This window comes from Grampus griseus (genome assembly GCF_964374135.1).
Source record: "Grampus griseus genome assembly, chromosome: 2".
NCBI lineage: Eukaryota > Metazoa > Chordata > Mammalia > Artiodactyla > Delphinidae > Grampus > Grampus griseus.
Window position 1 is genome coordinate 119,082,764 of NC_139018.1, and position 24,903 is coordinate 119,107,666.

Sequence of the window (24,903 nt, forward strand, 5' to 3'; positions counted from 1 at the left end):
AATGCTGCAATAAATATCTTTTCAAGTTAGTGTTTTTGTGTTCTTTGAATAAAAATCCAAAAGTGGAATTGCTGGATCATATGGTAGTTCTCGTTTTAATTTTGTTCTCCATAGTGGCTGTGCCAATTTACATTCCTATCAACAGTGCACAAGGGCTCCGTTTTCTCCACACCCTAGCCAGCTGTCGTCTCTTGGGTTTTTGTTTGTTTTGTTTTTCATAGCAGCCATTTCTAAGAGTGTGAGGTGCTATCTCATTGTGATTTTGATTTGCAGTTCTCTGATGATTAGCAACATTAAGTATCTTTTCATGTACCTGTTGGCCATCTTCTGTGTGGCTTCCTTGGGAAGAATGTCTGTTCATAACCTCAGCCCATTTTTTTAATTGGATTCTGTTTTGTTTTTTCTTTGCTGTTGAGGTGTGTGAGTTGTTTACATGTTTTGGATATTAACCCCTTATTGGATATATGATTTGCACATATTTTCTTCCATTCAGTATGTAGCCTTTTCATTTTGTTGATGGTTTCCTTTGCTGCGCAGAAGCCTTTTAATTTGATATAGCCCTACTTGTTTATTTTTGCTTTTATTGCCTTTGGTGTGAAATCCAAAATACCATCACCAAGACTAATGTCAAGGAGCTTACCACCTATGTTTTCTAAGCGTTTTATGGTTTCAGGTCTTATTCGAGTCCTTAATCCATTTTGATTTGATTTTTGTGTATGGTTTAAGATAGTGGTCCAGTTTCATTCTTTTGCCTGTGGCTGTCCAGTCTTCCCAGCACCATTTATTGAAGAGATTGTCCTTTCCCCATTGTACATTCTTGGCTCCTTTGTCATAAATTAATTGACCATATGTGAATGGGTTTATTTCTGGGTTCTCTGTTCTATTCCATTGATCTATATGTCTGTTTTATGTCAGTACCATACTGTTTTGATTACTATAGCTTTGTGATATAGTTTTAAATTATATTACAAATTTCTGATATGGTGCCTCCAGCTTTTTTATTCTTTTTCAAGATTACTTTAGCTATTCAAGGTATATTTTGGTTCCATACACATTTTAGGATTGTTCTAATTCTGTGAAAAATGCCATTGGAATTTTCATAGGGATTGCATTTAATCTGTACACTGCTTTGGGTAGTATGGATGTTTTAACAATATTAATTCTTCTAATCCATGAGCACAGAATATCTTTCCATTTATTTGTGTCTTCTTTAATTTCTTTCATCAGGGTCATAGTTTTTAGTATACAGGTCTTTAACCTCCTTAGTTAAATGTATTCCCAGTTATTTTATTCTTTTTGATGCAGTTGTAAATAGGGCAGTTTTCTTAATTTTTCTTTCTAATAGTTTGTTGTTAGTGTGTAGAAACACAACAGATTTCTATATATTGATTTTGTATCTTGCAAGTTAATTCATTTATTAGTGCTAACAATTTTTTGGTGGCGTCTTTAGGGTTTTCTCTTTTTAATTTTCAGACATTATTTTATTTTTATTTTTTAACATCTTTATTGGAGTATAATTGCTTTAAAGTGTTGTGATAGTTTCTGCTGTATAACAAAGTGAATCAGCAATATGTATACATATATCCCCATATCCCATCCCTCTTGCGCCTCCCTCCCACCCTCCTTATCCAAAACCCATAGGTGGTCACAAAACACCAAGCTGATCTCCCTGTGCTATGTGGCTGCTTTCCACTAGCTATCTGTTTTATATTAGGCAGTGTATATATGTCAGTGCTACTCTCTCATTTCGTCCCAGCTTACCCTTACCTTCCCTGTCTCCTCAAGTCCATTCTCTACGTCTGTGTCTTTATTCCTGACCTGCCCTTCGTTCATCAGAATCATTTTTTTTTTTTAGATTCCATATATACGTGTTAGCATACAGTATTTGTTTTTCTCTTTCTCACTTACTTCACTCTGTATGACAGACTCTAGATTCATCCATCTCACTACAAATAACTCAAATTTGTTTCTTTTTATGGCTGAGTAACATTCCATTATATATGTGCCACATCTTCATTATTCATCTGTCAGTGGACACTTAGGTTGCTTCCATGTCCTGGCTATTGTAAATAGAGCTGCAATGATCATTGTGGTACATGACTCTTTTTGAATTATGGTTTTCTCAGGGTATATGCACAGTAGTGGGATTGCTGGGTTGTATGGTAGTTCTGCTTTAGTTTTGTAAGGAACCTGCATACTGTTCTCCATAGAGCTGTATCAATTTACATTCCCACCAACAGTGCAAGAGGGTTCCCTTTTCTCCACACCCTCTCCAGCATTTATGTTTGTAGACTTTTTGATGATGGCCATTCTGACCTGTATGAGGTGATACCTCATTGAAGTTTTGATTTGCATTTCTCTAATGATTAGTGATGTTGAGCATCTTTTAATGTGTTTGTTGACAATCTGTATATCTTCTTTGGAGAACTGTCTATTTAGGTCTGCCCATTTTTGGATTGGGTTGTTTGTTTTTTTTGATATTGAGCTGCATGAGCTGCTTGTATATTTTGGAGATTAATCCTTTGTCAGTTGCTTTGTTTGCACATATTTTCTCCCATCCCGATGACTGTCTTTTCTTCTTGTTTATGGTTTCCTTTGCTGTGCAAAAGCTTTTAAGTTTCATTAGGTCCCATTTGTTTATTTTTGTTTTTATTTCCATTTCTCTAGGAGGTGGGTCAAAAAGGATCTTGCTGTGATATATGTCATAGAGTGGTCTGCCTGTATTTTCCTCTAAGAGTTTTATACTGTCTGGCCTTACATTTAGGTCTTTAATCCGTTTTGAGTTTATTTTGGTGTGTCGTTTTAGGAAGTGTTCTAATTTCATTCTTTTACATGTAGCTGTCCAGTTTTCCCAGCACCACTTATCGAAGAGGCTGTCTTTTCTCCATTGTATATTCTTGCCTCCTTTATCAAAGATAAGGTGAACATATGTGCGTGGGTTTATCTCCGGGCTTTCTATCCTGTTCTGTTGATCTATATTTCTGTTTTTGTGCCAGTACCATACTGTCTTGATTACTGTAGCTTTATAGTATTGTCTGAAGTCCAGGAGCCTGATTCCTCCAGCTTTGTTTTTCTTTCTCAAGATTGCTTTGGCTATTCAGGGTCTTTTGTGTTTCCATACAAATTGTGAAATTTTTTGTTCTAGTTCTGTGAAAAATGCCATTGGTAATTTGATAGGGATTGCCTTGAATCTGTAGATTACTTTGAGTAGTAGAGTCATTTTGACAATGTTGAGTCTTCCAATCCAAGAACGTGGTATATGTCTCCATCTGTTTGTATCGTCTTTACTTTCTTTTATCAGTGTCTTATAGTTTTCTGCATACAGGTCTTTTGTCTCCTTAGGTAGGTTTATTCCTAGGTACTTTATTCTTTTTGTTGCAGTGGTAAATGGGAGTGTTTCCTTAATTTCTGTTTCAGATTTTTCATTGTTAGTGTGTAGGAATGCAAGAGATTTCTGTGCATTAATTTTGTATCCTGCAAGTCTACCAAATTCATTGATTAGCTCTAGTAGTTTTCTGGTAGCATCTTTAGGATTCTCTATGTGTAGTATCATGTCATCTGCAAAGAGTGACAGTTTTACTTCTTCTTTTCTGATTTGGATTCCTCTTATGTCTTTTTCTGCTCTGATTGCTGGGGCTGAAACTTCCAAAACTATGTTGAATAATAGTGGTGAGAGTGGACAACCTTGTCTTGTTCCTGAACTTAGAGGAAATGTTTCAGTTTTTCACCATTGAGAGTGATCTTGGCTGTGGGTTTGTCATATATGGCCTTTATTATGTTGTGGCAGGTTTCCTCTATACCTACTTTCTGGAGAATTTTTATCTTAAATGGGTGTTGAATTTTGTTGAAAGCTTTTTCTGCATTTGTTGAGATGATCATATTGTTTTTCTCCTTCAGTTTGTTAATATGGTTTATCACATTGATTGATTTGTGTACACTGAAGAATCCTTGCATTCCTGGGATAAACCTCACTTGATTGTGGTGTATGATCCTTGTAATGTGCTGCTAGATTCTGTTTGCTAGTAATTTGTTGAGGATTTTTGTATTTATTTTCATCAGTAATATTGGCCTGTAGTTTTCTTTCTTTGTGACATCTTTGTCTGGTTTTGGTATCAGGGTGATAGTGGCCTCGTAGAATGAGTTTGGGAGTGTTCCTCCCTCTGCTATGTTTTGGAAGAGTTTGAGAAGGATAGGTGTTAGCTCTTCTCTAAATGTTTGTTAGAATTTGCCTGTGAAGCTGTCTGGTCCTGGGCTTTTGTTTCTTGGAAGATTTTTAATCACAGTCTCAATTTCAGTGCTTGTGATTGTGCTGTTTATACTCTCTATTTCTTCCTGGTTCAGTCTTGGAAGATTGTGCTTTTCTAAGAATTTTTCCATTTCTTTCAGGTTGTCCATCTTATTGGCATATAGTTGCTTGTAGTAATCTCTCACGATCCTTTGTATTTCTGCATTGTCAGTTGTTACTTCTTTTTCATTTCTAGTAATGTTGATTTGAGTCTTCTCCCTATTTTTCTTGTTGAGTCTGGCTAATGTTTTATCAATTTTGTTTATCTTCTCAAAGAACCAACTTTTAGTTTTATTGATCTTTGCTATTGTTTGCTTCATTTCTTTTTCATTTATTTCTGATCTAATTTTTATGATTTCTTTCCTTCTGCTAATTTTGGGGTTTTTTTTCCTTCTTTCTCTAATTGCTTTAGGTGTAAGGTTAGTTTGTTTATTTGAGATGTTTCTTGTTTCTTGAGGTAGGATTGTATTGCTATAAACTTCCCTCTTAGAACTGCTTTTGCTGCATCCCATAGGTATTGGGTCGTCGTGTTTTCGTTGTCATTTGTTTCTAGGTATTTTTTTATTTCCTCTGATTTCTTCAGTGATCTCTTGGTTATTTAGTAGCATTATTGTTTAGCTTTCTTTCAATTTCCGTTTGCATGGAACATCTTTTTCCATCCCCTCACTTTCAGTCTGTATGTGTCTCTAGGTCTGAAGTGGGTGTCTTGTAGGCAGGTTGTGTAGGTCTTGTCTGTGTATCCATTCAGCCAGTCTATATCTTTTAGTTGGAGCATTTAATCCATTTACATTTAAGTTAATTATCCATATGTTTGTTCCTATTACCATTTTGTTAATTGTTTCGGGTTTGTTATTGTAGGTCTTTTCCGTCTCTTGTGTATCTAGAGAAGTTCCTTTAGCATTCGTTGTAAATCTGGTTTGGTGGTACTGAATTCTGTTAACTTTTGCTTGTCTGTAAAGGTTTTAATGTCTCCATCGAATCTGAATGAAATCCTTGCTTGGTAGAGTAATCTTGGTTGTAGGTTTTTCTCTTATCACTTTAAATACCTCCTGCCACTCCCTTCTGGCTTGAAGAGTTTCTGCTGAAAAATCAGCTGTTAACCTTTTGGGGATTCCATTGTATGTTATTTGTTACTTTTCCTTGCTGCTTTTAATATTTTTTCTTTGTATTTAATTTTTGATAGTTTGATTAATACGTGTCTCAGCATGTTTCTCTTTGGGTTTATCCTGTATGATACTCTCTGTGCTTCCTTGACTTGTTTGACTATTTCCTTTCCCATGTTATGGAAGTTTTCCACTATAATCTCTTCAAATATTTTCTCAGTCCCTTTCTGTTTCTCTTCTTCTTCTGGGACCTCTATAATTTGAATGTTGGTGTGTTTAATGTTGTCCCAGAGGTCTCTGAGACTGTCCTCAATTCTTCTCATTCTTTTTTCTTTATTCTGCTCCCTGGCAGTTATTTCCACCCTTTTATCTTTCAGCTCACTTATCCGTTCTTCTGCCTCAGTTATGCTGTTATTGATTCCTTCTAGAGTATTTTTAATTTCAGTAATTGTGTTGTTCATCATTGTTTGTTTGCTCTTTAGTTTTTCTAGATCCTTGTTAAATGTTTCTTGTATTTTCTCCATTCTGTTTCCGAGATTTTGGATCATCTTTACTATCATTACTCTGAATTCTTTTTCAGGTAGGTTGCCTATTTTGTCTTCATTTATTTGGTCTTGTAGGTTTTTACCTTGCTCCTTCGTCTGTAACATATTTTTTTGTCATTTCATTTTTTTTTTGATGGGTGGTGCTGTATTCCCGTCTCACTGGTTGTTTGGCCTGAGATGTCCAGTACTGGAGTTTGCAGGCAGTTGGATAGAGCTGGGTCTTAGTGTTGAAATGAGGACCTCTGGGAGGCCTCACTCCGATTGATATTCCCTGGGGTCTGAGGTTCTCTGTTAGTCCAGCAGTTTGGACTCAGAGCTCCCACCACAGGAGCTTGGGCCATACCTCCAGCCTGGGCACCAAGATCCCGGAAGCCAGTCACTGGGGGTTCCTCCCGTCCCCTTAGGTGTCCATGGTCCCCCTCTGGTGCCTGATAGGTGCCCTTGAAATCACATAGAATGATGAGAATCTATTCAGGTCGACCTCTAGGCTGGAAAGGAGCCCATTCATGAACATCTCTGGAAAAGACCTCTCAGTATCCCGAGAGAGCTGCTCAATGGTCGTACCATCGCGGTGGGGACTCGAGGGCCTTGCTGGCAATGGGAAATGATGCCACAGCTTGGGCCACTGAGGGGCAACCCGGAGCACTGCAGGGGCACCACTGAGGGCAGGGCGAGATGCTCTCACACACTGAGGGGGGTGCATGGTGGTGGCAGGACACCCCCGCCCTTACCCCACTGTGGGGAGGGCCTGTCATGAGACATGCAGTGAGGCTAGAGTGCCCATGGCATGAGAGGCAGTGGTGGAAGACCAAAGGCAGGCCGGGGTCCACACCCCTGCCTTCCATGCACCACTGCCAGGTGGGCAGGAGAGCTAGGGTTTTCTGTATATAATATCATGTCATCTGCAAATAGAGACAGTTTTATTTCTTCCTTCCCAAGGAATGCCTTTGGATGCCTTTTATTTCTTTTTCTTGCCTAATTGCTGTGGTGAGGACTTTTAATACTATATCAAATGAGATTGGTGAGAGTGGGCGTCCTTGACTTACTCCTAATCTTAGAGGAAAAACTTCCAGCTTTTCACTGTTGAGTATGATGTTATGTGTGGGGTTTTCATATATGGCCTTTATTATGTTAAGGTATATTCCCTCTATACCCACTTTGTTTACTGTATGTGTTCTTTATCCTGTTTTTAGTCAGTTTTGTTTGTGAGATTCATTCATTTAATGCGGGTAGCATCTTTTCATTTGTGTTACATTGATTTATGGTATTCTAGTATATAAATATATCATAACTCCACCATTTTCCTATTAATGGATGTTTATTTAGGTAGTCTATAAGTTCTTGCTATTACAAGTAATGTTGCTATAAAGATTCTTAAATGTCTCCTTGTATGTTAGTATTTCCCTAGAGAAGTATGCCTAAGGGTGGAATAGCTTAGTTACCAGTAAATGTCTAGCTTTACCAGATATTGACAAATTATTTTCCAAAGTGGCTATTTACACTTAACAACAGTTTATAAAATTTACCTTTATTCTCATCATCTCTGTATTTTGGTATTTTCTCTTTTTTAAGGTTTTGCAGTTCTAGAGATAGATGATAGTTCCAAAGATAGGTAGTGGTGATGGTTGCAGAGCAAGGCAAACACACTTAATGCTACAGAACTACACTTAAAAATGATTAAAATGGTAACTTCTTTGTTAGTTATGTTTTACTACGATTTTTAAAAAGTTTTGCTAGTCTTATGGGCATGAAATCTCACTGTGTTTTTTAATTTGCTTTTCCCTGATTATTAGTGAGGGATCTTTTCATATGCTAAATGTCCATTCGTGGTTTTTTCCCTCTCTGAGTTTCCTGTTTATATCTTTTTTGCCCATTTTTCTATAGAATTGTCTGTCTTCTTATCAATTTCTGGAAGTTCTTTTATATATTCTAGATACTAATCTTTTGTTATGTATGTTACATTTCCTCTCAGTTATGGCTGTCTTTTCCATTTTTTAAATCATATTTTTTGATAAACAGAAGCTTATAATTTTAACGTTGTTGAACAGTTTTTCTTTTTTGATATGTGCTTTTTGTGTCTTATTTAAGGAATCTTTCCTAAGACAGGGTCTTAACAATATTAATCAGTATTTGTTTTCTTAAAAGTTTTAAAGTTTTGCTTTTCCCATTTTGGTTTATAATCTACTTGATTTGATTTTTTGTTTGGTGTGAAGTAACTTTAATTTTTCCTCATGTAGCTAATCATTTATTACACATTTCCTTTCTCCCCCACTGATCTACAGTGTTACCTCTTACATATCAAGTTTACATATATGCACAAGTCTATTTCTGTGTTCCCTGTTCTGTTCTATCCATCAGTTGTTTATCATTGTACCAATACTGCACCTAAAGCTTTATAATAAAATTATCTAGTTGGGCAATACCCCTCTCCCTCATTCTTCGCCAAAATCGTCTTAAGCCATTTTTGGCTCTCTGCCGTTCTTCACAGTTTTAGAATTAATTTGTCAAGCTCCACAGTTGGAGTTTTGATTGATAAACATCCCTATCTCTTATTTTCAAGGGAATTCTAGTGTTTCACCACTAGGTATGATGTTAAAGTAGTTTCCTACAATAGACAGTGTCATATAATGGTTAAAAATGTTAACAGTCCAGACTTTGTAGCCAGATTGTCTGAATTCAGTTCTTAGTATTACCACTTGCTTGCTGTGTGACCTTGGACAGATCACTTAGCTTCTCTGTGCCACAGTTTTTTCAGCTGTATAATGGTGATAGTAACAGTCTGTATACTTCATATGGTAGTTCTAAAGATTTAATGAGTTAGTATATGTAAAACACTTAAAACTGTGCCTGGCATATAGTATAAGTACTGTGAATTAGCTATTTTTATCATTACTATTATAAATCCTTGTTAGCTGAAAGTTTGTTTGTTTTGAAATCATGAAGAGGTATTGAATTCTTTAACTAATACCTGATAGTTTGTTAGGACATTAATTAACATGTGTTGAGCTTAACAGAGTGTCAGATTTATGCTCTGACTAGAATTTAATGAATATGGCTTTTTAAGCCTTGTCATAGTTAGTGGTAGTTCCCATTTAACTTTTTTTCTGGATTGCTTTTTAGAAGCCCTGTTGATGACTTTATGTTCCTAATCATCCAAACATATAAGCATATTGCAGTCATTAAAGAATCTGTTACCTAATGCCAGGAAAATGTGTTTTTACACTTAGTGGAAGTAGATTACTTTGTCTGTATTTTGGTATTTTACTAACAGATTAGTGGTTCATTTATAATTCTAAGGCAAGGTGAATAGTTACTAGATGAAGCAGTTTTGGGGAGAATTTAGCAAGACAAGAAATTTTGTTTCGGGGTTCTCTTGAAAAATTTCACTAATGTTGAAAAATCTGTGTATGAATAAATTTTATGGAGTTATTTGTACACAGCTGGGACTGAATTTATGGACTGCTTTTCTGACTTGCTAAAAAGCTAAAGATTGACAACCCCTTTCATACTGCATTATCCAGCTTGGCTTTTAACTCCAAGAGAACAGTGTTCACAAATTGATGCTCTGTTCCTTTGGGGTTGGTGTAGAAGCATTAAATTGTACTAAAATATTCATATGTGAGTGCATTTAGCTGAAAGCAATTGATGTTCTATTCCCAAGAGGACAAAGAGAAATGCTATATGGACCTGTAGTCCAGAAAACACCCTAAGCATGCTTCTTAAAGGTAATTACATGGCCTGGATGATCGAAGCCCTTACAGTGAAGCTTAAAATGACAAAGGAGAAGTTGTAGAACTAATAAACTGTGATTTGGATGTATAAACAGTTTGGTTGTGCAGTAGTTAAAAACTTCTTTGCTAAAAGTTAGTTGTAATTGTATCTTTGGGTTCTAATTAAATCTTTGCTTTATTTTCTTAGCTAATTTTTATTAGACTGATTTCTCTAAACATTTATTTCAGAGGACAAATATCAGCCAGGTTTTTTATCCATTACTACTTTATATATAAAGTTAAATTTTTTAAGTTTTGGAGAGACAATTGAATTTTTTAATGTATATATTAGAACTTTAAAAAAAGATTCCACTGATATAATTGACATGTAGGTGGCCAGTCTCATTTAACAGCTGGCACGAAAATCAGTAAGAGTAGACAGCAAATCTTTGTTGTAGTTGTCGTGGTGTGGCAACTTGAATAAAACTATTCTAAATTTCTATTCTTATTCTAACTGTATTTTTGGTTCTTTCATATAAAAGCTAATTTTTTTCTCATGTGTAGTTCCTGATAAGATAAACATGCACATTCATGTCAGAGAACATAAGACACTGTACTAAAAGGAAATGTTTATTTAATGATGGTTGATCAGTTAGAGTATGTAATTCAATCCTTGTGCTTACTTTAGGGCCAAAGACATGAGTACTTGGATCTTGTATAAAACATTTTAATAACTTATTTTAATATAATTATATATTAATATTAACTAAACTTAGTCTGAAAAGGAATTTGGGAAATGGTATTTGGGGCAGGGGAATATCTTCCATTTCCTTAAAGTGAGATTACTTAGAAGGTCTCCAGTAAGGTTGGAAGAATAGTAAATTTATTATTGTGTTATAGGCACTTCCCTTTTCTACAGTACTAGCTCTGCTCCAATTCTTATAACTTTAAAATGTGCTTCAAGGAGTCTTTGTGTAACTTGGGCTGAACTTCACAGAGAACTCTAGTTGCTTTTTAAAAAAACAAAACAAAACATTTTAGAACAGTTTTAGATTTACAGAAAAATTGCAAAAATAGTACAGATAATTCCCATCAATCTTTCACCTGGTTTCACCTATTGTTATTTTTTTAATGTTATGTTGAACTATTTACTTTTGATAGTTGTTGAAACCATAGGATTCTAGAATTAAGTGTTTTGAAGACGGATAATTATGTAAAGGATTCTGTCAAGGAAATTACTTTTTGATGATTTTATTGTGGTAAAATCTAACGAAATTTACCATTTTAACCATTTTTAAATGTACAATTCAGAGGCATTAATTACATTCAGAATGTTGTGCAACCATAACCACTGTCTGTCTATTCCCCAAAGTTTTCATGGCCCCAAATAGAAGCTCTATACCCATTAAGCAGTAGCTCCCCATTCCCTCCCACCCCAGTCCCTGATAATGCCTAATCTACTTTATGTGTCTATGATTTTGCCTATGCTAGATACTTCATAAAAGTGGAGTCATACAATATTTGTCCTTTTGTGACTGTCTTCTTTTAGCATGTTTTCAGATTTAATCCATGTAACGTGTGTCAGAACTTCATTCCTTTTTATGGCTGAAAAATATTTCAGTAATAGTCCATGAACATTTTTTTTTTTTTGCGGTACGCGGGCCTCTCACTGTTGTGGCCTCTCCCGTTGCGGAGCACAGGCTCCGGACGCGCAGGCTCAGCAGCCATGGCTCACGGGCCTAGCCGCTCTGCGGCATGTGAGATCTTCCCGGACTGGGGTACAAACCCGTGTCCCCTGCATCGGCAGGCGGACTCTCGACCACTGCGCCACCAGGGAAGCCCCCATGAACATTTTGTTTATCCATTTATCTGTTGATAGATACTTGCGTTGTTTTGTTTTCACCTTTTGGCTATTGTGAATAATGCTGCTATGAACATTCACTTACAGGTATCTGTTTGAGTCCCTGTTTTAAATTCTTCTGGGTGGTATACCTAGGTGTGGGATTGCTGGGTCACATGGTAATTCTCTGTTTAGCTTTTTGAAGAACCTCCAAACTGTGTTCCTCTGGTTACATTGTACCTTTCATAAGCTCCTTGGCACAGAAGTTATCTTAATAATTTTAGATTAAATAATCATCAAGAAAGGCTATGCACAAACAATGGCCTTCTTAGTAATTTTGGGAAAGAGGTAGCTTGGTGAGTGAAAAGAATAGTACTTGGAAGTCAGGTTCAATTGCCAGCTTTGGTTTTGGGGGCCTCTGTTTTTTCATTGATTAAATAAAAAGATTATGCCTAAATTCGTAGAGGTTCCTTAGTACTCCAAAATTCTATATAGGTATATATAATTTAGCATGATCTAACTAACCATGTCAGTTAAAAAACCTTACTGATAAAAAATTTTATAGTCAAAATTTTTATTTGATCTGTTAAAATGCAAAGTTTATAATAGACTGATTGTTTATCTAAATATTTTGATGTCATACACCCAAATATTTCATTGTAATTTAATCATCTGAATAATTTTATATAATAATTTTATATAATATGCTTTGCTTTCTATCATTCTAGGTATACTTGAAGAATATCTCCCCACCGTAGAAAATCTGTGAATTGGTATAGAAACTAATTACATAAATGCTAAGCATTTAATTGCAAAATAGTTAAATATTAAAAATTTATTGTCAAAATATTCTCTTAAGAAAAATTAAAGGTTAAGAGGCTGCCTTTTACTAGGTGTATATAACTTTGAACAACTCAGCAGGCCTGCCTGAGCCTGTGCTTTCTGTTCTGTAAAATGAGAAGAATTTCCACCCCTTAGAGTTGTCATAGTTAAGTGAGTTAATGTATATAAAGTAGAATATGGTTACTGGCAATATTATAGACAATTCATGTAGTTGTGATGATTACTATGCCATCTTGAATCCTGATAAAACCTGAGTTAGTCCTAGTATAGGAGCATTGTCTGATGGAAGGGACATACCTTCAGCTTCAAACCAAGAGTATGGGTAAAGTTCTCTATTCATGTAAAACTCAGTTTAGCCATAATCCTGCCTGAGAATTTCATAATATAGGCAGAGAGCTGTTTGAGAAAAGGGCCACAGATAGTTGTGCTTTGCGTTTTGGGGCCTCTTCCAAAAAGAGAAGAGACTTAAACACAATTTGGCAAACAGAGGAAATAGTTTGGCCTTTTAAATGAGCAACAGGATGAAATATAGCAATATTAATGCACAGGAGACTTGCCCTAATTAGAAAACATAATTCAGTTAATCTACTTCTCAAAGAGACGTTCATTATTTGTTATGATGAATTCCATTTAACTCCTAACCTGGCATTTGTCCTGTGTATGTGTTGTGTTTTAGCTGTAACAGTTGCTGTTTAAGTTTATGCCTCTGTAGTCTTCTGAGTAAACAAGGTTGAGAGAGCATGTGCCATTCTGTAAAACTTGTCCTGTCTGAGGTAGTCATAGGGTATTGTTTTTGAGCACGTAACATTGGATTGCTGAACTCTAGTGAGAACTACTTATATGACGTCTTTAAAATTTCTTGTCTTTGAATAAATGTAGTTTTTTACATTCCTTCCCCAACTCTATTTAGAAAGGGAGACTTGGTAGGAAAGATATTTTAAACCTGATTTTTAAAGAGATGAAGTAATATTGGCCTGGTTTTTCTACTTGGAAAGCTCCAGATTTAACTACTCCTCTCATAGCCATATTTCATATAAACAAAAAAGTAAATGTTTAAATCTTTCCTTTCTACTTAGTTTAAAGTAAAGCAGATCTGAAGTTGCTGCAGCAGAATACTGTTCCAATTCTAGAAAAAAAGTGTAATTTCAACTTGATATATGTATTTTTTGTATGACCAATTTGACATGTCTTGGTACCTGTATGAAGATTGTGTTAGAATTTTGTAAAGAAACTCACCTCAACTTCCTAGGCCGGCCAGCACTGTTTAGAAAGTTGGGCAGAAATTCAAACTTTACAGCTAGTACTAAATGCAAAACAGAAACTAATAAATATCAATAAAAAGAAATTTCCTCAGTACATTATCCCAGAAGAATTGTATCAAGTTAAGTAACAACTTGCCTTGAGATAGTAATAGTTACTATTACAATAGTAAACTACTTAAGTAGTTTAAAGTGGAATTTATATGGTAGTTGGTTGTCTAATGCCTTCTAGTTTAAAGATTTAGTGATCATTCAGTAATAATAATAATAGCATTAATGTCTAATATCTTGAGCACATCACATGCATTCTGTTATTTAATAACCACAGCAATCCTTATTAGCTGCAGGTATTTATCTCCATTTTACACGAGGAGATTGAGCCTTTGAGAGGAGAGGTAACCTACCTGAGAACACAGATGTTAAGTGGAAGAACCAGGATCTGAACCCATCTGTCTCTGATCTTATTCTATTTGTTATGGTGATCTGTGAAGAGTCACCTTCAATGTTACTACTATGGCTTGCTGAAGGCTCAGATGATGGTTAGCATTTTTTTAGCGATACAGTATTTTTAAATTTAGATAGGTATGTTGTTTTTTTAGACATAAAGTTATTGCACAATTAATAGGCTACAGTAGAGTGTAAACATACTTTTATATACACTAGGAAACAAACTTCTTGTGACTCGCTTTATTGGGATACTCACTTTATTGCAGTAGTCTAGAACACACAAAATCTCCACAGTATGCCTGTACCCTTTTTTAAGAATTGTGAGCTTCTCAGGATAGATTTTTCAGGTTTTTCTAAAATTTTAAGAAAAAATATCTTACTAGAGAACAAAATTTGATAATTAGTTTCAGAGTATAAATTTACTGTTTTTAAACCAGTCATTTTCATCTGCTTTTGGTTTTCCTATGATGGTCTACTGTACCTGAAAATTGATGGATTTTTGTCATCTATTTGTGTCTCTATTGGCTGCTCCCTTGTTTAATCTTGCTGTCTCATGTCTCTTACACTCATCTTCAGCTTCGTCATTCTGCTGACTTTCCTTTTTGGTTCTTTCACAGAGTTTGAACAACCTATAAATGTTCTTGTTCTGAGATAATACAAGCAAAGCTGACACAAGAGACTAATGTCATTCTATCCTGAGGTCTACTATCAAACTATGCTCTACAGTACCTCTTAGAGCTTACAAGAAGGCTCTTCTTTAGCTTGTTTTTGTTTGTTTGCTTGTTTTTTTGTTTGTTTTTGATTTTTTTGTCCATGCCTCATGGCTTGTGGGATCTTAGTTCCCTGACCAGTGATCAAACCCAGGCCCTCAGCAGTGGGCCCTGGACCTCCAGGGAATTCCCTTCTTTAGCTTGCTCTTAAATCATCTTGGATCTGTGCTGTCCAGCATGGTAACCACTAAGCTACATGTGGCTATTGGGCCCTTGAAATGTGGCTAGTCTTAATTGAGATTATATTATTAAAATTGGTTTCACCTATTTCATTTTACTTTATTTAATGAGGCTAATAGAAAATTTTAAATTATGTAGCTCACATCATATTGTATATCTCTTGGATTTAATAACGTTAGGCAAAAATCACAATGAGGAAATAAGAAAATTTTCTCCTTAGCTTTTGCACCAGAATCCTCTAGAGAGCAGGACTCAGAAGTAAATACCTCTTGGAATTCCAGATTTCCTGCACAAGGTTTGGGTAAAGCAGGAGAATGATGTTAGCACATACTTTTTGAAGAAAGCAGCCCAAACCCAAATCATCCACCAGGGAATACTGTGACCATGTCGATTCCACAGGTTGGTTAGATTTCTGTAAAAGTGTTAAGATTTCATTCCGGTCTTTCTGTTTTCAGACATACAGATTTATCATCAGGCTAGGATCAATAAAACTTCTTCTAAAAGCTTATTTTATTTGAAGGACTAAGGGAACAGGAACAGATGGATATAAAAGTGGACTCCTGTTTGGCAGAGGATAGAAATGACTACAGAGGACTGTCATCCTGCGAACTGCTTCCTGCTTGTAAAGGCCTTTCCACTTCTCAGTGGCAGGAACAGAAAGTAAGGGGTTGCATAAGAGACCAGAGCTCTATCACACCATGATTTTTTCCTGTAATGAATTACAGATTTTTATTATCTTACCTTAACCTACATTGTTAGACTGTGAGCTTCACGAGAACACAGGACAAAGAATCAGTTGTCTTTATATTGCCTGTAACGTATAACTGTACCAACAACAGTAAAACCATGTTATGGCATCCTTAAGACAATGACAGTGTTTGTACCACAGGGGGTTCTTGCTGCCCTGCACTTCTACTAGTCCATACAACTCTTCTGTATGAATTAGGAAAAAAGTACCCCTTTCTCAAGTTACTTTACTGCCATCTGTTGGAAAATTATTGTAATAAAATGCAGATCTTTAACGACTATGATATGAATGATACCTCCCTTCAGAGTTGTTCAGTATACAACCTGCTCAGCTGTACATGGTAGCCCTGGGACCACCCCAGGAGTCCACTGGTCACCCAGTGGGCTGAGAAAATCAATGTTTGAGCAAATCTCAATTCATGAGTGGCACACCAGTGTCTTGGGAAACCAGATACTTATGCTAAGAACTGAAGCCTTACAGTAACCCTATGAAGTGGGGATTCTTAGAATCCCAGTTTTTCAGATGAGCAAGCTGAGGCATAGAGAGGTTAAATAATTGGTCCACGGTCTCATGTCTGTTAGGTGGCTGAACTGGCATTTAAACGTAGCAGTGAGATTCCAGAGCCTAGATTCTAAACAACAATAATATGCTCCTCTTGCAAACCTCTGTTAACCACACTGGATGCAGAAGTTTCCAAGCCCCATTCTTGTTTTTATCTGAGCCCACTCTAGAGTAGTTTAGACATCTGCCCGTAAGTTCTTTGGATGAGTCTACAGCTGTAGTCTTTTTTAGGCTTTGGCAAAGGAAGAGAGATTTGTGTTTACTTTTGCCAGAATTTGTTTGTATTGAAGAAGGTGCTGTCCCTTCTTTATATTTCAGAATAACCTCTGGTTCTCTTACTGCTCTGTGGCTTTATTTCTCCCCACCAGTCTCTATCCTTGAATTGCAGGATGATCCACCCAGACTGCTACCAGCTGTGTAGTTTGTCCTAGTCTCTTCACTCTTCAAGATTTCCCTCCCTTTGTAAAGGCTACTAGGATTTTATCTCCAGGACTACCCCTCCTTCCTTTTGTGTCTGTTCCTTTCTTTAATCCCACCTCTTCTTGAACCCTTAATTGCTGTTCTCCCCTCCAACATCGCCTCTCATTTTCTCTCCAAATTATCTTACTACCTGATTTAGAAAGAAAGTGCCTCAGGGCAGGCATTGCCTTGTTATGTTGTGAAGCAGTGTCTAAAGTGCTCCATAAATTAGCATCTGTGGAGAGTTTTGTACATACTAATTATTATTATTGAAATACAGAAATGCTTTCTGAACCATGAGGAAGCATCCTATGACACTAGTCTAATTGCCTGTACATGTTTTTTAAAAAAGAAGAAAAGAGCCTCTCTTCTGCCTTAGAGAGCTATCAGATCTCAGAACAGCAGCCAAAATCTCAGGACTCGTTCAGGGCTGTTGTTTCAAAGCTTTTATATTTATTAAGAGAACCATGTTTGCAAGATAGTATAAAATAAGGTCCTGTTGGTCATGTGGACCTATTTGGGCAATTTATGCTGGTAAGAAAGGAGGGAATGACCCTGGAACCACTTGCCTTTGGTTTCCTTTGCCCCAGAATCTGTTATTTCCTTAGTGACATTTATGAATAAAGCCAACAGTATTCATTTCTCAGGGGGTTTAAAGTAAATTTCATTTATATCATATTTATGTTGATGTGTAGTGCCAGAGTGAATCAGCATTTTTTATTAGCATTTTATAATGCAAATGGAGCAGCTTTTAAAACTGGCTGAATTTTCTTTTTTTAAAAATAAATTTATTTATTTATTTTATTTTTGGCTGTGTTGGGTCTTCGTTTCTGTGTGAGGGCTTTCTCTAGTTGCGGTGAGCGGGGGCCACTCTTCATCACGGTGCATGGGCCTCTCGTTGCGGAGCACAGGCTCCAGACGCGCAGGCTTAGTAGTTGTGGCTCATGGGCCCAGTTGCTCTGCGGCATGTGGGATCTTCCCAAACCAGGGCTCGAACCCATGTCCCCTGCAGTGGCAGGCAGATTCTCAACCACTGCACCACCAGGGAAGCCCAGACTGGCTGAATTTTAATGAAGACATGTATGTCAGAAAGACTCATTTACAGAACTATTGATCCTTCCCAATACTTGCTTTGAGAATATACTTAAAAGAGTGGTTAGTGAGACAGTGTCTGTCTAAATATCTTACTTTAAAAATCTTTACATAAGAACTTTTTGGCCTGGTTTTCCTGAATGTAGGATTTAGTAAGTATATTTTGATTAATAACTTAATGAATGTTCTTTCTTGAAAGAAATGCTAGTCAGAATAAACTGAAATGATGCTAAAATTATCAATTGAAGTTACCTGTAAAATCTTCAATGGAAAATAGTGGTGCTTGTTTATTACTCATGTGAGTGTCCATGTCTGCTAAGACAGTATAATGACAGGGCCTTATTGTATTGTCCAGCTGTGTATGGTCATAATTGACACATTGGATTATGTTTAAGATAGAATCATGGAGCATGGGATTGCTTTTTATCCTCACCCACACACTTTACTTTCTGCAGTATACCCTCCACTCTAAGACACAGTCTGTTCAGGCCAAATTGCTCTTTCTTATCGTCAGGCTTTTGATGGTTAACTATAGAGCAAGTTGAATCAGAAAACAAGCCCAGCTCATTTTAGATTTTTAGATGATTAACTCACAATGGGGGCTAGGTTGCGTCCTTTCCGGGGTACACAGTGTATCTCACTGCTCTAGAAGCAATGGACACTATGCCTTTAAAGATGAGACCCAGAGATATGCTGTCAATGTGCTGTGTCGAGTTACAGGTTTCAAGCTGCACAAGAGCTGAGGATCATCTGTTTTACTGGGCCTCAGCTCTAGCTATACATTAGAGCATCGTGGGGAGCTTTTTAAGAAAGGTCCAATGCTGGAGAGCTTTTTTAAAAAGCTCCAATGCTCATAAATAAGATTATGAGCAGTACAGAAAACAAAGTGGGACCACCTGACACTGTCACTGACTTCGAAGTATCTGCCCTGTAATAAAACTGAGTGTGACAGAGCCACCTTCAGTGCCTTCCATGTTATTCATATTGAGGAGAAACTTTACTGTCATTTGTGACAAAACTGTAGTGTTATTTTGGTTACATGGTAGGTGCACCCCCTACCCAAGCCAGGACTTGTTAGTTCAGTTTATGTGTGGGAAAAGCTTTTCAGTTGAAGCTTTAATTATCCCTACTAGACAGAATAGAGCAGCTAAGCTCTTTTAATTAAGCACTTATTAAGTCAGTTTTCCATGATGATAGTGAATTTTACTTGTCAAACATGGATACTTTAAAATTTTTAGATAAAGGGACAGAGAGCAGCAGTAAGTCATCATTCCCTTTGTAATTAGTGGGGGCAGAGGGGTAGGAAGAGATGCAAATATCATCAACATTTACTTAGAAACTACAGTGCGGTGACCCATTTATTAGGCGTTAGAAATACAAAGGTTCATTCTATGCCTTTGAGAAATTTGTTATTTTTTAGTTAAGGAGATTGTGTGTGTGTGATGACTCTTGAGACTGATTTGTATTTTTGGTTTTTCTAAATATGAAGCTTAATAAATATACCCTAATTACCACTTCCACAAATATCCATGAGAAGGCAAACAATTAAGTCAAAATATATTTTAATATGTGTAAGTGTATGTGTCTATATGTTTATATACAATGTGTGTGTATTGTGAATGGTTACATACAGAGTGATGAGTTGAAGTGTGGTTATCCAAATGAGTAGCATAGACAAAAAAGTGCTACCTCACAGGAAGTTGTGAGATTAAGTGAAACAGTTGATGTAAAATGCTTAGCACAGTGGTTGACACATAGTTAATGCTCAATAACTCTCATTATCCATTTATTTATTATTATGCCACCACTACTATAGGAATTCAGAGGAAAATGAGAACTATGGGTTAGGGAGATCAGAGAAGGAGGAAAGCATAATTTAAGTAATACATATTGCATCTATTCTATTTAAAATACTTTTGGTGTAAGACTCGAGTTGCTAATAGCAAATACTTTGGAAGGTATAATATAATATAAATACATACTAATGATATGGTCTCTTTTGTTTCAGGAACTTTATATTGCTGTAGGAATATCTGGAGCCATCCAACATTTAGCTGGGATGAAAGACAGCAAGGTAACTACACAACAATAAAGAGGCTAAGAGGAAAAGTTTTCATATTTTAAAACTTGGGTTTGACTGGTATGTTTCTATGTAGTTATAGTGTGTATAGTGGAACCATTCACATGAACACAAATCTAGGAACTGAAAGATAAATAAGCTACTGTACCCTGCCTGAAGATGTACCATTGGTAGGAGAGGCAGTGCTATGTCATGGAAAGAGGTGTGAACCTGAATCCCAGCTCCACTGCCAACTTACCACGTGACATGTCCTATTGGTACCTCAGTTCTGTGTCTGCCAAATGCAGGTGTTGGGTGATGATCTCTAAGATCCCTTTCAGCTCTGACAATCTATGGATAGAAAATGTGGGGTGAAAACAACTTGATGAGGTTCTGACTTATCTAGTTTATGAGGTTCTGATGCCTGATTCTCTCTCTGCTTCACCCTAGTCCCCTAATGGTTCCACCCTCTACCTCAGCAAGTCCCCTCTTCTTGGGTTGTTACTAAATTGCGACTGACATGTTTTGGACTGGAGTGTCTCAAAACCTCAGTAATTGTCAGAAATACAGTGTATAGAGGAAACACTTGATTTTAACTTGCTACTTGGACTCTATGTGTGATGACTCTGTGAACATATATTTCAGAATATGACACATTAATTCATGCATAACAATGCACAGTTTGAATTATGAACTTAGTCTTTCATGAAGTCAGAGATGCCTCTGACACTCCTGCTTTTATCCATTCAGATGGAAGTTTGATATAAAAGGTAATAAAACATTTAATAGGTTTAACTGCTAACTTGAAAAGATGCATGCACTACCTCCTTGTAACCTCTAAATGAATTGGCCCCAAATCAGTCAGATTTCACAGTTGGATGGCAGGTTTCTTTACTGAGCTCTGAAAACAGCAGTGCCAATGGGGAAAATGTTATTGCTGCATTAGAGGAAAAAAACCACTCCAACACCAGCAACCTTAAAAAATACTTTTAGCTGGGCCAGTTCAGACATATCTAGAATTCTGCTTCTCTAAAATAAAAGACTCTACCTGCCTAGACGATCTTGGTGAAAGTTCTCATTACATGCCAACAGGGCTGGATTGGGAGAACTGGACTAGATAGTCAAAGCAAAAAGAATAATTGAAGTAAGGAGACCAGTGTTGGGGAACAATCCATAAGAATAAACTTGAGCCAAGAATTTGTCTCTCCATGCCATCAACAAATATTTATTAAACATGTGTACTTTGTACTAGATGCTGGAGATGCTCAAATGAAAAAGACATAGTCCCTGCCATCACTGTCTTGTGTGGGAGACACAGCAGTCTTAGGTTGTAATTTTAGTTAAGCTCTAAAATGGAATATTAAGTGATTGGTTTAAATCTGATAGTTGCATTGCATATAAGCTGTAGTTAGCATTGTGGTCTAGTTGAAAGAATATGAAATTTGATGGAACTGTATACATATTAATATGGTTGAATACAGTCTGTGCCTTAAAAGGTCTGTAAGGAAGAAGAACATGCATTTATAGGGACATATTAAAAGAGCTCTAAGGTGCAAGTAAGATTTTATCATAGTTATTTACAGTTGATAATTCAGGAATATTCTTTTAGTAATCTGAAAAACTGTGAACAGCCCAAATCTTTTTTCTTAAATACTATAGTGGTTCCTTTTCCACAGTTACGTGCTCTTTCTTTAAAAATAACTTTTATATAGTGGGATGAAAAAGCTTTCAGATGATTAAACTGTCAGACGTTTGACTAGGTGGCCTCCAGGAAAATCATTAACCATCGTTAATTTAATAAATCTCTGCTAGTAGCTGTGAAGCAGGCTACATATTCCCAGAAGAGAAACACCTCGATGCAAATCAATGCCTGTGATTCAAAATGTTTGTTCTTGTGACTTTGGATTTGAGGCTCATACTGAAACCCTCGTTTATCGTCTCTGACCATACTTTAATATATATGGCATGTTTCTCTGGATCACTAGTTACCTGGACTACAGTGTGTGCCAGTTTCGGATATTCTGGAATATTCCGCCTCAGGGCCCCTCTAGGGGAATTACACATAATGTCATGTAGCCTATATTTTAAGTCAGACTATATCAAAATACTTTAAAAAGGTGTTCCAGCTGTTTTCATGAGATGGTGTAATAGGCAGGGAAGTACTTAATTTTTCTTCTAGAGATTCACATTATTATGATCTTTTTATTAAAATAACAGCATGTTAGAGTCAAAACTCTAATTTTACTTTAATTGCAATGGTGTTAGAAGCATCTGTGAGGAATACCAAACTATTTGTAACTTATAAATAAGTCTGTTGTTAATCGAATAATTGTGTAAACATAACACCTTTTTTAGTGACTATTTCTCCTTAATCTGTTACTGATCTGTCATTATAACCTTTTACACTTAAAAATTTTATAGGGGATAAGAAGAACTTGTGGTAGTTTTTGTAGGAGATGTCGTAATTTACTTGCTTTATTACATTTATTTATATTTGCTGCATACATACAGACTTAAACTTTTTTGTTTTAAAGTTCATCTTAACAGGCTGACTAGATAGTTAAATTTTGTATTCTCACATAGACCCAGAATAGTAATTTTAAAATATTAAATTGAATGCAGTACATGGAGGATAAATAGTGAGCTACAAAGCCTATTAGGATTAGGATATGGATTAGGAATTAGGATATGGATTTGTTACTTGTTTAAAGTTGAAATCTAACATTTATAGTCACAAGTTTAAATATATATACTTGTTAATAGGAGATAGAAAATACTGATCATTTTATAAGTGAAATAAGCTGAGGATTGACTCTAATATGTATCTCATGATGATTTTATAAAGTAGACTTCTGTCTTATTGAATAAAGCACTCCAAATATAAAATAAGTTAGTTAATTTTTCATCCATGGTTTTCATTCAGTATATCTAAAATTTTTCGATGAACGGCCAAACTTTCCAGTTATATTTGGTTTGTTTGGTTTAAGTCAGATTATTGAGGTATAATTTATATACAGAAAATTCAAATTTTTTAGTACACTGCACTTAATATTTTTTGCATGGTAAAATACACAAAAAATTTACCATCTTAACCATTTTTAAGTATAAAATTAGATGTGTACCCACTGTCAGTGGTATTAAATACATTCATAATGTTGTGCACCCATCACCACTATCCAACTCCAGAACTCTTTTCGTCTTGTAAAACTGAAACTCCATACCCATTAAACAGTAACGTCCCAGTCTCCCCCCACACTCTCCAGATCCTGGCGACCACAGTTCTATTTTTTTTGTCTCCATGATTTTGACTATTCTAAGTACATCTTTTAAGTAGAATCATCATTTGGTATTTCTCTTTCTCTGACTGGCTTATTTCACTTAGCATAATGTCCTCAAGGTTAATCCATGCAGCATGTGTCAGAATTTCCTTTATTTTTAGGCTAATAATATTCCATTGTATGTATGCACCACATTTTGGTTATCCATTCGTCCATCTATGGATACTCGGGTTGCTTCCAAGTTTTAGCCTTTGTGAGTAAGGGTGCTATGAACATGGGTGTACAAATATGTTTTCAAGGCCCTGTTTTTAATTCTTTTGGGTATGCATCCAGAAGTGGAATTGCTGGATCATATGGTAATTCTATTTTTAATTTTTTGAGGGACCACCATAATGTTTTCCACAGCAACTGTACCATTTTACATTCCCACCAACAATGCATACGGGTTCCAATTTTTCCACACCCTTGTCAGCATTTGTCTGTTTTTTTGATAGTAGCCATCCTGATGGATCTGAGGTAGTATCTTATTGTAGTTTTGACTTGCATTTCCCTAATGATCAGTGATGTTGAGCATTTTTTCATGTGCTTATTGGCCATTTGTATATCTTCTTTGGAGAAGTGGCTATGGAAGTCATTCACCCAATTTTTGAATCGGGTAGTTTGGTTTTTTTGTTGTTGAGTTTAGTAGGTTTTTGAATATATTCTGTATATTAATCCTTTATCATGGGACTTCCTTGGTGACGCAGTGGTTAAGCATCTGCCTGCCAATGCAGGGGACACGGGTTCGAGCCCTGGTCTGGGAAGCTCCCACAGGCCACGGAGCAACTAAGCCCGTGTGCCACAACTACTGAGCCTGCGCTCTAGAGCCCGTGAGCCACAACTACTGAAGCCTGTGCGCCTAGAGCCCATGCTCTGCAACAAGAGAGGCCACTGCAATGAGAAGCCCGTGCTCCACAGCGAAGAGTAGCCCCTGCTCGCCACAACTAGAGAAAGCCCACATGCAGCAATGAAGACCCAACACAGCCAAAAACAAATTAATTAATTAATTAATTTAAAAAAATCCGTTATCAGATATATGATTTGAAATATTTTCTCCCATTTTCTGGGTTACCTTTTTACTCTGTTGATAGTGCCTTTGGATCCACAAAATTTTTAAATTTCCATGAAATTCAATTTGTCTGTTTTTTTATTGCATATACCTTTGATGTCATATCCAAGAAATCATTGCCAAAACCAACATCATTCAGCTTTTGCCCTATGTTTTTCATCTTAGAGTTTTGTAGTTTTAGGTCTAGTGTTTAAATCTTTGATCTGCTTTGAGTTAGTTTTTGTATATAGTGTTAGGTAAGGGACAAACTTCATTTATTTGTATGTGGATATCCAGTTTTCCCAACACCATTTTTGAAAAGGCTATCCTTTCCCCATTGAATGATCTTGACACCCTTGTCAAAAATCATTTGACCATATGTGTGAGGGTTTATTCCTGGGCTCCCTCTTCTATTTCATTGGTCCTATTTAGGGTCCCTTGAGAGTCCATATGAATTTTAGGATGAGTTTTTCAATTTCTGCAAAAGTCACTGGAGGGACAGTCTTGATGGATATGGGATTATTGGTCGACAGTTTTTTTCTTTTAGCACTTTGAATATATCAGCTCACTACCTTCTGGCCTCCGAAGTTTGTGATGGAAAATCTGCTGATAGTCTTATTGAGGATTCCTTGTGTGT

At 36.3% G+C, this 24,903-nt stretch overlaps 1 protein-coding gene across 1 annotated transcript in view; it reads left to right on the plus strand.

Annotated features, from left to right (window-relative positions):
- Positions 1-24,903, plus strand: part of ETFA (electron transfer flavoprotein subunit alpha) — an 85,529-nt gene that overhangs the window by 47,374 nt on the left and 13,252 nt on the right. The window contains exon 10 of the mRNA XM_082647312.1: positions 19,851-19,916. Within this exon, the coding sequence (XP_082503438.1) occupies positions 19,851-19,916 (66 nt within the window). The remainder of the gene's footprint in view (positions 1-19,850; positions 19,917-24,903) is intronic.